Here is a 13,184-nt window from a genome sequence, read left to right as displayed (position 1 = left end):
ACCAATTTTACAGGTGAACAGTTCAAACTAGGCGGCATAATAGTGGATCTAAACAGCGAGAACAACACCCTTATGATTTTAGAATACAGTCGAGCACCTGAGAGAATATTCTCCACTCTTTTTATTCACATATGTGCGTTCCATACAGGGCAATATTTTCTCATAACAATGTTTGATGACATATTTCACCTCTATATGCTGGAGCCAAACAAAACTGTCATCAAATAGAAAAAGAAAAATATTATGCAAAACGTGTGCAGCTGAATGCTCATTTCTCTGGATGTGTGACACATGCTGATGACTCGCAATTCTGCGGACAGTGGGAATGTAATGAAATGCAGTGAAGGAAAAATAAGCAGTCACTCATCCAACGAAATACTCTAACTATGCCACACCTCTTCAGGATAATATTTCTAAGACTCATCTCGCTCTGTACTTAAGTTGTCAACAGTAAAAAGAGAAGAGATGACATTCGAATCGTACAAAAACCTAATAAAACCTGTTTGATAAGAAACATGACAGAAAAAAACATGGTCCTGAAATGATTCAAACCCACTGAGTGCTATCCTTTACCCCTGTAGATCCTGATGTAAGTCGTCAGCAGCCTAGAATGTAAAGAACAAATCTCCCATGATAAAACAAATACTGCGCCAATTCATTTTTAGGTAACCTAGCAAATCCCTCCGCACCCCTGTGAGTTGAGGTATCTACAGAACCTCAGGAAGTATGAAAATGAACAAGAAAAAATAAAAACAAAATGGAGAAGAATGGAGAACAATGAACAACTGAAGCGATTTCCTGTTGTTTATAAAAAAAAAAAAAAAAAAAAAGAATGTGGTAATAAGCTTTGAAGCTTAAGAGAACAAATGTCTGTCTTTTCATTAGTTTTTTCTTTTCTTAACTTTAGATTTTGTTTTCCTCCTATTTTTTGATTCAGTGCAACGCATGGAACAATACAAGGGTCCCCCAGGGTTGGATTTCTTTGTGGATTTTCTTGGGAGCGATGGTAATTGGTACGCTGTTTTAGACGTTTAACTGGTGTCCATGGATTCCATGTTGGCGCTGGAGGAGTCCCTCTGGATGCTGTCAAAGATGGCGGCCAGCTCAGGGTTGGAGCTGATCTGAGATTGGAACTCGCTCATTAGGGGGCTCTTCTCGGCCTCTGGGATGGTTAGCAAGGCCACTACGGCCCGCATGGCAGATCGTTTGAGCTCGTCCTGCTTCTCAAACTCCTGCTTCACAGAGTTGGCTTTTACCTGAGAAAGAATATAATTAGAAATCAAACGACTCATAATTTTTGACAAATGAATTGGCATCACTATTTCATTAAAAAATGGGGAACAGGATTGGTAAAACATGGCAAACTGAATTCAAAATTTTGCCCCTATGAAAACCACAGATGTTTGAGCTCATGTGCTAACTGCTAGATGCAGCTCAGTTTAGATTTTCACCACTGTCAATACACAAAGGTGTCTGCTGAACATTTTGCTTACCTTTGTGGTGCATGTTGCCCTAAGCGGCTCTACAAGTCTGTCCAACCTCTGTAACACTGCACTGGGACACAGACTAGATAATCTGGCCAGCATGAGAAAAGTCAGCATCTGTAAACACATTAATAGAGCAAAAAATGATTCATGAGTCTATGCACATACTTTTGGTCCCACTGAAGTTCCCTGCAACTGTAAAATACCCATGGCTCGCTAGAAAAATACTATATATGATAATTCCTGTTAAAAGTGTGTAAGTAAACAACTGAAACATTTAAATCCACATATTTTCTAGTACAAAGCACTCAATTATATTAAAACAGTAGTTAATGTTCCCGCTTCATTAGGATGCAAGTACACCTGGTAATAAGTACGTTTAAAATTAAGTTGGACAACGTCTATTGTGTATGCATTATGCATTTATGCCTTTGATGACTGCACAACTGAATCTTTGTTAATCAATTCACTCTTTCATCTTCTGTGATCGCTAAATGATCTACATGGCAAAAAGCCTGTGTCTCATGAAAGATTCATGGAGTTGAGTCTGATGGCTTACCTTGATATCGTAATGGTCCTTAAGTCCGTCTTCAACATGGTTTAAGAATTCAAAGATGTCAAGTCTATCAAGGCAACTGTCTAATAGAGTGTACATGCATTCAAATGCAGCCTTCCGGATGTCCAGACCATCGTCCACTGTGTGTTTGAACGGACCCATCTCAACCTAGAAAGAGGCAGGTGTCATTGAGCTTTGAGCTTTTAAGAGACAGTACACCAAAAGGCTGTGGACAAAGGGGAGATTACCTCTCTGATTAAATCCTTGCGCACTTTGGTCTCATTGTACAAATGAGGGAGAACTGTATCCAACAGGTCTCGAATAAGAGAAGGTTTGTTATGAGCTGCAGAGTTGAAGGTAACTAGAGCCACTCTTCGTACATTGAGGTCTGGATCTTCCAATGTTTTCAAGAAATCACCTAGTATTTAAAAAAATTACAATTAAAACCAGTTCTAAAATGTGTTCTGGACAAAATTCAAAATGGTGCAAGTTTGTACTTAAACAGTAAAAGTAAAAAGCATGTATTTCCCAAGGAGAAAACCAACTGATACTAGCACTTGCCTATGCAGTTTTTAAGAAGGGGGTCAATTGTCTGTGGGTGATCAGAAATTGTGAATTTAACAGCTGTGACTACAGAACTCCTGGCATAAGATGATCCTGCGGAGAAAAAGAACACTTCCATCAAAACTCTTAGATTTATAAAAAACAATATATGAGAATATATGTTCAAAAAATCGTCGAAATTGTTTTAAATTTATTTTTATTTATTTTTATGCTGTTTTGATAGGGATTTATTAGGAGTTGTTAACCTGATAAGAGATAGCTTTTTAGCCTTGGCAGAAGAGTCTCTGGGTCGATGAGTGTTAACTTCCCCAGACATTCAGCTACCACGTTCCTTGTGCCCTCTTCTGTACACTCGCAGTGTTTGAGCAACAGCGCCCACACATTTTCAACATACGGTTTAAGCCCTGCCACTGAAGCAGAGCTGATGATTTCCTTGAGAGAGTGCAACAGCAGGTACTGTCGCTTGGGTTGGCCAGAGATCTCTTGCAGGACAAAGGGCAGGTACTCCGGGAGATTCCCCACGCTGATGCTGCCTAACGCGTATGAAGCTGCTGATTTGACCTCTTCGCTGGCTGAGGAGAAGGCATCCAGAATGACCGTTTTCAGCTCAGGCTGACTGCTCAGATCAACGTGGTGGCCGACCTCTCCAAGGGACAGCAGAGCCAGCAATCGGATGGAGTCAGTGGAGCGTGAGTTCTTCACGTCTTGAATGAACTGTCCCACCACTGCAGGGCCCTCTTTAGGACAAGCCCGTGTAAGAGCAGCCACACACTTCGCAATGGAGTAGTAGGATTGCTTATGGGTGAGCGCTGCACTCTGGGCATACACAGGACCTGTTAGCATTCGTAGCAGATCCATGTAGCCCAAGCTGGCAGTTCCCGTAGCTACAAGAGCCTGGAAGAATTCCAGCATGGCGCTAAGAGCGCCACCTTGCAGCAACGGCGAACGAACCAAAGCTATGAGTTCAGCCAAAATAGAGCCACTTATCTTAGACAGCGAGTCAGGGTGGACTCGTGCAAGCGTGGTGAGGAAGCTGATAGCCATCTGCGAGACATGCATATCGCTTTCATTGATAAGAGGTGGCAGCTCAGCCAGTACAGCGTCAATCATGGCCGGTGTTACACTATCGCTGTAGTTCTTGACCAGAATGTCCAGTGCAGCCAGTGTGCTTAGTTTCAACGCTCGCTGGTTCTTACGTAGGAAGGAGGCAAGAATGGGAACAGCCTCACCCAAAATGGGCCTCAGGTTGATCTTTAGCGGTGACCCCGCAATGAGTGTGAGAGCTTTGACAGTGGTCAGCCTTGTTATCTCGTTCTTCAGTCGCTCTAGGAAGATGTGGAGAGTGCCTGGTAGGTCCGCACCAAGGCTATCACCAAGATTGCAGATAATTTGCCCCGTACAAGAAATAGCTCGCTCTTTGACTTCCTGGTCGATATCTGCTGCCTTCAGCCTTTTAATGGTGCAAGCAAAAAGGTCAGCGATGTAGGGCGAAGCGTCAAAAGCATCGGTTTGATCGAGGGGCCTAATGACTTTGACCAACTGCTGGGTGACCAGCAGTGCTTCAGAAGTGATCTTATAAAAGGGATCACCCACACAAGCAACTACAGGAGGCACTATTGCCTGAACATGGGGGTGGAAGACTTGAGGCTGATGGTTGCACAGGATCACATACAAGCAAGACAGGGCATCTATCTTCAGATTTGAAGAGCTTGACTTATCATTGAGAGAAAATATGATACCTAGATGGAACAAAATAAACAAAATTCACTCCAAATACTAAAAAAAGGAATTGCTGAGAAACATTTCAAGGTTCACCCTATAGAGCTTTTATAAATGCTGATCAAACTTGTCAAGAATTAAGGATATGATCATGGAAGGAATGACTCTACTCTCTTTAACCTGTAATAGCTTGCTTGAGGCACATACCTGGGATGAGAACAGGTATATGCTGCGCCAGGGCCCCTGGCAGCACGTTTACTAGTTCTGTCAACATGTTGAAGCAGCACTGCCGGGTCTTTACACTTTTCTCCTTCATCTGTTTGTGCAGTGCTTTTACTATCATGGACACCTGCAAAGGCACACAACATATCACCCTTAGAAATAAACTGACATAATTAGAAAACCCAAGAGTATGAAATAATGTTGTCTTCACAGTATATTGCAATGTACTAGATTAAAAAAAAAAAAAAACTTTCCCTACCTGAATTTGAAGCATTGTAAGAGGGGTTTCTCCCTGTTCCATGGCATCCGGGTCACAGAGCCAGCTTTGGGCAGGGCGTGTTTGCTTGAGTAAGGACAGGTAGGCATGGAACACATCTGCCTTGACGTTTTCTTCCCGCTCTTTAAAGCGGGCAATGAGCGCTGGAGAAACCGTGCGGTAGAACTCCGGTAACATTTCATGTCGTGTGCTCACCACGGCATCCAAGCACTTTGCTGCCGCTCTCCTCACTTTCCAGCTCATGTCGTCGTCATCACTGTACTCATCATCACTTCCTGTTTGGATCGCATGAATTAGATGATATAATCAGAATCTCTTCTTGGTATAATCCCATTCTACAATCCATACTGTTCACATTAGTTTGCATATTATGCATGTAGATGTGCCTGGGTACTTTAGTTCCAAACTAGCAGCCCCAAAAAGAATTTCTTTAATACTCAGACACTGTTAAACATATAGAGCAACAAGTTTGTCCCCTGTACCCTCTGCTTCAGCAACACAAAGAGCGTGGGCTTCTGAGAGGAAAACAAACGTACCCTCAAATCTGCTGCCAAAGTGTACGAGCCTCCTAAGGCTGCTTACAAGCTAGTGCGCAGTCAGCACAATCAATTATTGAAAAGAAAACAACAGATAGGTAGGAATATGATTTATGGATGAAACAACACTCCAGTAGGGGCTGAGAATAAAAATCCTTGATGCCAGAAAAGATCAAGTAGACCAAAGGCATTTATGAATATCTAACTCAAGCTTTTGGACAGGGGCTTGTCATTACGGCCTGCTCCTGTCAAATTCTAAAGTGCAGCAACCCACATTTTTCTCAACCGTACATCCACATGAAACACTTCATTCCAACATGCAACGCTGAGTACATCCAAACTCAGTTGTGCTTCAGAGCACTAATGGTTAAAAAAGCATTTTCATTCCGAAAATGCACATCCTGTGTCAGAGAATGTGGCATGACATGCTCAGCACATGCATTTAGTAGAGTAAAAAGGTGCCTGCTTGACAATCTCTAAGGTAACACGAGGAATGGTGGCAAACGTTTAAGCCTGTCTGGACATTACAGGACAATCAGTACCCCCAAACCAATCTCAGAGCCAATTTCATTGGCTGTAAAGGCTTTAGCATTATTCAAAGCTGCTAGACCGAACAAGTCGCCATCGTCCATTCATTCCAATAACAAGCTGATTTCCGATGGTCTGGCAAACAGTCTCTGCAGATGGCCAACTTTTCAGTCCCATACATGGACAGACTGCCTCTCCGACTGCTGTATTATCAAGACACTGCTTTCAAAAACGCCTAAAATGTGGAAAAATAATCCCTAGGGTTTTTATTGTTGTTATACGACCAGCAGAAGCTAACACACACCAGAACTAACAAACTGAGCTGATAACTTACAGCTAAACAGACTTTTGGTTCAGGAGAGAGAATAAATCCTTCTTTCCTCAGACTGAGAGGAGAAATGAGCCCCGCCTCGTACCTTGATAATCTTCGTCTAAACCGTCAGCATCCATTGCATTCTCATCTTCATCCTCGTCGTCATAGTTGTAGTTGGGGTCATAAGTCAGATACTTAAGACAGATGCTAATGACTGTTGGGACATGTGGGTAGACTTCCTTCGGACACCTGGGAATCAAAGACATTAAGAGTTTTTAAATTCCACAAATAACCAGTTCACATTAATGCAGAAGTGAAACTTGTTTTATCATTAGCTATTTGTTTTTTTGAGATCTTATAATCTATATGACTACTACTCACAAAAAAGTAAGAGAATAGCGTAGTCACAAAAAAAATAAAGAAATATGTCAGTGGCTAGACTAACCTCCTTACGAAAGACTCAAAAGCTTGTATGCAATATTCCCTCAGTTCATCATCATCAACATTGCAGAACTTCACCACCAATGGGATGATCTTCTCTAAGTACTCACCTGCAAGATAAAACCAACATGTTGTCATTTACCATCATTACACACACATATCAGTTAGATTTGGTTACCAAACTTAACATCAAACTACAATAATTCATTGAGAAATATAAAAGAGTTTGGAGAGCTGCAAGATAAAGGCCTTGCTGTGTTCAGCACAATCAAAGAAAACTTAAGATGACAAAAGACTTAATTAAAACAGTAGCGCAAGAGATAGCTACAAAACAACTGAGTGCATTCCACTGAAGTAATCTTGTGCATCTTAATCGCAGCTGTCTTTGTTTCATCAAACGTAGGCGGTAATTGGCTGATGGGGGAATGGCGCACCACAGCAGCAAACCTAAATGACTTTTCACTTCATTTCATTTGTGCCAAATGGCCTGCCTTAGCAGCACACCAATGGAACAATGTTGATGACAAGGTGACGGGTAATAACAACCGTACTGGAGATTGTTCCATCTCGTCACAAAATAACAATCTGGCAATTTGTTCGGTCAAATTCCAAGGAGAGTTGCCTTCAAGCTCATACCCTCTATATCTATCTATCTATCTATCTATATATCTATCTCTATATCTATCTATATCTATCTCTATATCTATCTATATCTATCTCTATATCTATCTATATCTATATATCTATATATATATATATATATATATATATATATATATATATATATCTATATCTATATACACATACATACATATATATAATTGTGCTTTGGGGGTGAATTTTACAAAACAGTCAAAGTTCAGAATAATTAAGGGGAACTTTAACATGTTCTATTATTGTATCATTATTAAAAATTGTGCAAAAATGACGTCAAAATCCTTCTTGTCAACGCAAAACTGATAAAGGAGAAAGATGGCGCACATCGGCCTGAATAACTTCTACTGCTCATCAACCTGAGCAATCATAAAGTGAAATGTAATCAGGATTCAGTGTCAATGCTGGTGACCTCAATCTTGAGTGAAACATTGTCTATCATAAGAAAGGACTCTGAACTTCAAGATCAAGCCATGGAGAACTGTGGTAAAAAAGCAATACCTAGGAGGGGAGGATATCATTACACACAAGTATTTACACCATGCCTTCTGCAAAAAACAACAACAAAAAACAGCTATTGTAATAATTAGACCATTTAAAGATCTTTGAGGACAGCTTTGGTTTGCTTTATCTCATTCAAGCGAAGGCTAAATTACAGCATCAGTGGTGAAACTAATAGCTGTATGAGAAGATCACAGTTGATGGCTTCAATAAGTGCACACTAAAATTGCTTTCAGCACTTAAAGAGTAACTGAGATGAGGTCTTGAACCCCAAAGACATTAAGTTAACTGAGGTCTGTAACAACGGGGGAGCCTCACCGATTCTGTGGCCAGCTTGTCTGCTGATGGCAGCAATACACTGGATGTAAGTGCGCGTGGTTGACATGGACTCGTTGCGTGAGAGCTCGGATAATAAGTGCTCGATGAGGTCCACAAAGACCAGGTTTCCGCAGCTCATGACCAGATGTCCCAGGGCTATGATGGTCCTCTTTCTCACTGCCAGGCGAGGGCTTGTCAATTGAGGGAGCAGACAGCTCAGAATGGAAGGATGGAAATTCACTAAGAGGCCTCCTTGTCTGGATAAATGAACACAAACAATGTAAGACATTCTAAAGAAGAATTTGTTCCAAAGACCACATCATTTTGCTACTCAATTAGATAGGAAATATAGAATACTAACATAATACTTGTATAAAGTACATAGCATATATAGCCAATTTCTTTTATTTACCAAAATGTGCATCACACTGTGCAGTTTACTCAACTTAAAGTTCAAGTTTTAAACATACCAGGATTAAAAATTCCCCCCAAAATTTGTTCAAGATAATTGAATAGCACTTACTGAATTAAACCTGTAATTGATAAATGTTAAAAAAAAATTCCATTGCATAATGTACGCTTTAAAAAAAAAAAAAGTGCACAAGACATATACTGTGCTGCATAGTTGTATTCCATGTTAGTACTCTATTTAAAAATAGTAAGATAATGGACAATAACAGGAAATTACTAGGAAATAAGGAAGATCAGAATATGTTGCAGACCAAATTCAAACCTGTGTCAGCTACATGAGAACCATGGCTTTTTGTGTCTGAAGTGTGTAGGCTAACTGCTGCTCCATTCCTCTGAAAACAGCACGCTTTACTGTAGATTCAATCTAACGTTTAAGACCTATTCACATGAAAAATGCTAACTGTAAAGTGAAACCAATGTAATTGTTCATTGATGTTGATATTAATACAGTTATTATTATGGGTTTTGCACCGCGTAGTGTTCAGGTACTATGAAAAGGTAGGCCCTATAGTTTCCATTCTTAGTGTGAACAGGCCTTAAATCCTAATCGTGGGAAATGTTTTGCGTATGAATATTTCCATGCACCTCAACTGGTAGTGCATGACCTTAGCAATAGCTTGTGGATTGAAATTCCCAAGGAACACACAAACAGGATAAAAGCTTCTTTCTAATGCATGAATGTAAATATAAATGAAAAATGCAATCACCCAAGACTAATTCAAAGTCTGCCATTAGTTACCATACAGAGCTGAGAGTCAGCCTCTAAACTGAAATATCTACAAGTATATTCAGCTCAGTGAACTGAGGAAAAAGATAACTGAGAACTGCCACAGAGGGGAGATGCATGAGCACAAACACCTCCAGAAATTACCTGGCAGGAACCCATGTGCACTCAAAAGCCCAATTGGTCTAAACAAAAGCAGCAGTCATCACATGGCTCATCTGACATACCTGCACAGCATGTCTGCCATGATGTCCAATGCTTCCAGCTGAACTGAGACGTCCTCCTGCTTGGCAATGGCACTTGTGAGGCGGCCTGTAATCTTTTTGCAAACGCTAGCAGCAAGAGCAGAGCCTAAAGCAAAGAGAAATGGACTTAGCAGGCAAGACGGTGCAGGAAAACAACTAAATATAGCTGAATACATTCTCTGTTTGTCGAAAACTCTGGAAACAACTGTATTAATAACGTTACACATGGAAAGCATGTTGTTTTACCGCTGGATGCTGGCGGGAGCTCTCCAATCACCGTCTTGAGGCCGATGCTGGAAATATCTCGAAGCTGCTCCTTATCTGATAACATGTTTGTACACAATGTATCAACAATGGTTTCGACCTGGTACTCCTTCACTTTGCTGACAAGTGGGCCCAAACTGCAAGAAATAAGGACTTTTAGTGCAACCTCTGAAATGCTTCCTATTTGTCTATTGCTTGCAAAAATCCATTATTTCTGTTTAGCATTCAAATCAGTCTTAATCCATTCGCAAGATGGCTTTATCTTTCATAAGGTTTAAAAAAAAAAGTCTCTGTAAGCAAACTTGTATCTCACAACACAAAGACCGGAATAAAATGAAGAGAGATTACGGACTTATTCATGCAATCCCTTTAAAAATATCTAGGGAACAAAATTAAAGGCGAATCTTAGAGGCTAATAACTGAGATGAATCAATGTGAAAAACAGCAATACCTCTTACTAAATCACTCCGGCACAAATCAATTTCACATTAAACCATTTTCAGAGGACAAACCGAAGCCAATTCATGAAGGACACACTGAAAATACCCAACTAAGAGAAGCTTTCAAGTTCATGCAAGTGCAGAAGGACTGGAACAAATAGCAAAATTCTTACCATTTTACAGCCAGATTCTGAACTTCTCCGTTCTTGTCCTCCAGGAGCTTTAAGATCATTTTGACCACCTTCCGTTCACTATCATCATCCAGCTTTATCGAATCCTTCTGCAGTTCGGACATCAAATCATTGGTGGCCATGAATCTGAGGGAATAAACAAGGACTTATTATGAATGACTAAAATGACTTTATTCTCAAGAAAAAGATGTTTCTTCCACCAAAATCTAATAACTTGTGCATCCCTACCATCTAACGTCATCATATAGACCACTTTTCACTATCCAACCAATCCCTAATCCAACTCCCACCATCAACATTTTCTTCCATTGCATGTCCTGTTTCACTCATAAAATCCAACATTTTACACAAGCAATGACTTTTTTTTTCCAGAGGTGTTCCTAATGGTCCAGACACACTGCCACACTTAAAGAGGGTTTCATATGACTTCAGCACTAACAGAATGGTTAATGTAAAGTCACTCACATGGCCGTAACATGAGAGCCACCTGTATGGCGAGGCTGCTAGCATTATGTCAAAGCAAATGGGCTGACTGAAGCATTTTCACCTTTTCCTCTCACTTGTCATGGTTCGATAATTCATAATCCACTTCTGAGCTGAAATTGGAGTGGATTAAAATGAAATCTTGTCTTTGGGTGCCAACATCAAAGCCTCAGCACAGAACCTCATATGTGATACGAGCGAAAACCTTCTGCATACCCTATTATGTGCCATCTCTCTCTCAGACACACACACACACAGAACTAAGTGCATCTGCTTTGGCATATATTTGAAGGCATGGAATCTCTTATTCCAGTGAGAGCCTAAGTAAGAATGAATAATGCATGAGACGCACACGCTCCAACAGCAGGACGAGAGGGAACGGCAGCACACACCAACAGAGGAGACCTAGAATGGTGTGTAAGCAAAATGTTCCCAGGGGGTGAAATCTTGTGAAATTCAGAAAGAGCTGGAATGAGAGACTAAAACAACTTGACGGAGATGACAGGCGGAAAAGACTCTGGGAATATGAGCCGATGACTGCATTAGCATTCATTTGAGAACTCCTGTCTGAAATGTATAAAACTCACAAACCATTAACCTCCTGGTGGCCACTGCTGAATATACTGAAATCATTCAAAGGGATTCCCCCAGCAGCAAGAACAGCATGACAGCCCAAAATATAATTTGTAATAACTATATAGACGAGCTACAACTTCATGATTAAGCTTTTCAACTGTTATTACTAAGTTTCTATATCAGGCAAGTATTCTCAAACCAAAGTCAACGAGGAACTGTCATGCAATCTTTGCTTACAGGTATAACCCCGAGGTAAATATCACTATTATTTAAAAATATGTTGTTGTTGTTTTTTTTAATTGAAATGTTGTAATCATTTGAATTAAATAATTTAACGCAGCCTGTGACTTATAAAAGACAAGAATCAACCACTGTATTCATAAATTAGTGTCAATCTGCACGTTAGCATGTGATTAAGAAGTGAATAAAAGAAGAAAATAATAAATGCATGACCTGTCAAACCTGTCAGTTCGCACATTTAAAAATGACATGAGGTTTTCTGAGATGAATCTTGAATTCAAGATGCTCTTTACATTATACAAACTTCTCTAAATCTATGCACGTATCATAGACGTGCACTTATGCTAACATTAGCCAACTTATAGGGAAATAAAATATATTAAATACGAGATGTTGTGCTGATTCGTCAACTTTCTGCACATTCCGCCCATGGTTTGTTGAAAATGATTGTACTCGTTGCAAATGATATGATAGTTCACGTGCAGTGCCACCAAAAAGATATGCTAAAGCTAATCGGCCAATTCTAGCGGCTAGCTAGCGAACATCCATACTAGCACTAAAACCAACATTTTTTGACAACTTCAATTTCAGCAACCGATGTCAAATTATTAATCCAAATGGTTAATTACAGCCGTGACTATATGATCCAAACACAAATTTAAACAGCAAAAATCAGAATGAAGGCCCGTGCAGTGTGAGTTTGACATGCTAAGCTAAGCAGCTCCCTAAACAACAGTCGCGCTATTCGCGGCCTAAAACTTTCTGCGATCTCTTCGTTATTCATTAAGACATGTAAACGCCATCACAAGCGCTAAAAATACACATGCATGCTATTTAACACTCATGCAAGGTATCTGCACTACTACTGACCTGAAATCCTTGTCGCTGGATGTCATTTTCTCCAAAAGATTAGAGATGTGGTACGAGGCACTCGCCATGTTTGCAGTCTGGAAAACCACTTGTGTGTACGTTTAGGGCCAGAATGATTTAGTTCGCCTCTTTCTGATGGTTCGAAGGGGCTGTAAAGTACAAGACGAATATCCAGGGTTTGTTGTACAGGCAGGTGATCAGCAGCAGCTGTGCGGGGAAGAACAGACGCTCATGCCTTGAGTTTGGATGGGTTTGAATGGAGGTGCTGCTCGCTTCTGCGGGAGGGAGGAGCTCAGACAGACACTGCTGTGAGAAGACAGTGAGAGTGGGGCTGTGTTGCAAAACCTAGTGAGCTGCCTACTTGGACTGCATGGGAACTTCATCTTTTGGCCATCATTTTTGTGGTGTGGTAAAGCAGGTGTTCTCATGAATATGATTTGATTGTACTCAACTAACAGCATGATTCTTTATTGTTTTGTGGTCAAATTTAATCTAATAAAATAAAGTGCTGCTATCTCTCTCTCTCTCTCTCTCTCTCTCTCTCTCTCTCTCTCTCTCTCTCTCTCT

The 13,184-nt window shown here is 40.5% G+C and overlaps 1 protein-coding gene across 1 annotated transcript; it reads right to left on the bottom strand.

Annotated features, from left to right (window-relative positions):
• Nucleotides 1-106: 106 nt before the first annotated feature.
• cand1 (cullin-associated and neddylation-dissociated 1) lies at nucleotides 107-12,943 on the bottom strand. Its single transcript, XM_042721942.1, has 15 exons — nucleotides 12,618-12,943; nucleotides 10,431-10,574; nucleotides 9,800-9,954; nucleotides 9,536-9,659; nucleotides 8,114-8,370; nucleotides 6,645-6,750; nucleotides 6,303-6,448; nucleotides 4,805-5,097; nucleotides 4,531-4,672; nucleotides 2,850-4,343; nucleotides 2,602-2,697; nucleotides 2,289-2,458; nucleotides 2,044-2,208; nucleotides 1,494-1,601; nucleotides 107-1,256 (listed from the first exon to the last, which is right to left on the bottom strand). The coding sequence occupies exons 1-15, from the start codon at nucleotides 12,683-12,685 to the stop codon at nucleotides 1,032-1,034; spliced, it is 3,693 nt and encodes a 1,230-aa protein (XP_042577876.1). The 5' UTR covers nucleotides 12,686-12,943; the 3' UTR covers nucleotides 107-1,031.
• Between the last annotated feature and the right edge of the window lie 241 nt (nucleotides 12,944-13,184).

This window comes from Cyprinus carpio, chromosome B4 (assembly GCF_018340385.1).
Source record: "Cyprinus carpio isolate SPL01 chromosome B4, ASM1834038v1, whole genome shotgun sequence".
In the NCBI taxonomy this organism is placed as follows: Eukaryota; Metazoa; Chordata; class Actinopteri; order Cypriniformes; family Cyprinidae; genus Cyprinus; species Cyprinus carpio.
The sequence above is the reverse complement of the archived record's forward strand: the minus strand, read 5'-3'. Positions and strand labels throughout refer to the sequence as shown.

Excerpts from the sequence above, each read along its gene's own strand:
- cand1 (XM_042721942.1), bottom strand. The coding sequence starts at position 12,685 with ATGGCGAGTGCCTCGTACCACATCTCTAATCTTTTGGAGAAAATGACA. Across the intron at positions 8,371-9,535 it reads ATGGCAGACATGCTGTGCAG|ACAAGGAGGCCTCTTAGTGA; the intron begins GTATGTCAGATG and ends TCATTTATCCAG. Across the intron at positions 4,344-4,530 it reads TATACCTGTTCTCATCCCAG|GTATCATATTTTCTCTCAAT; the intron begins GTATGTGCCTCA and ends TGTTCCATCTAG.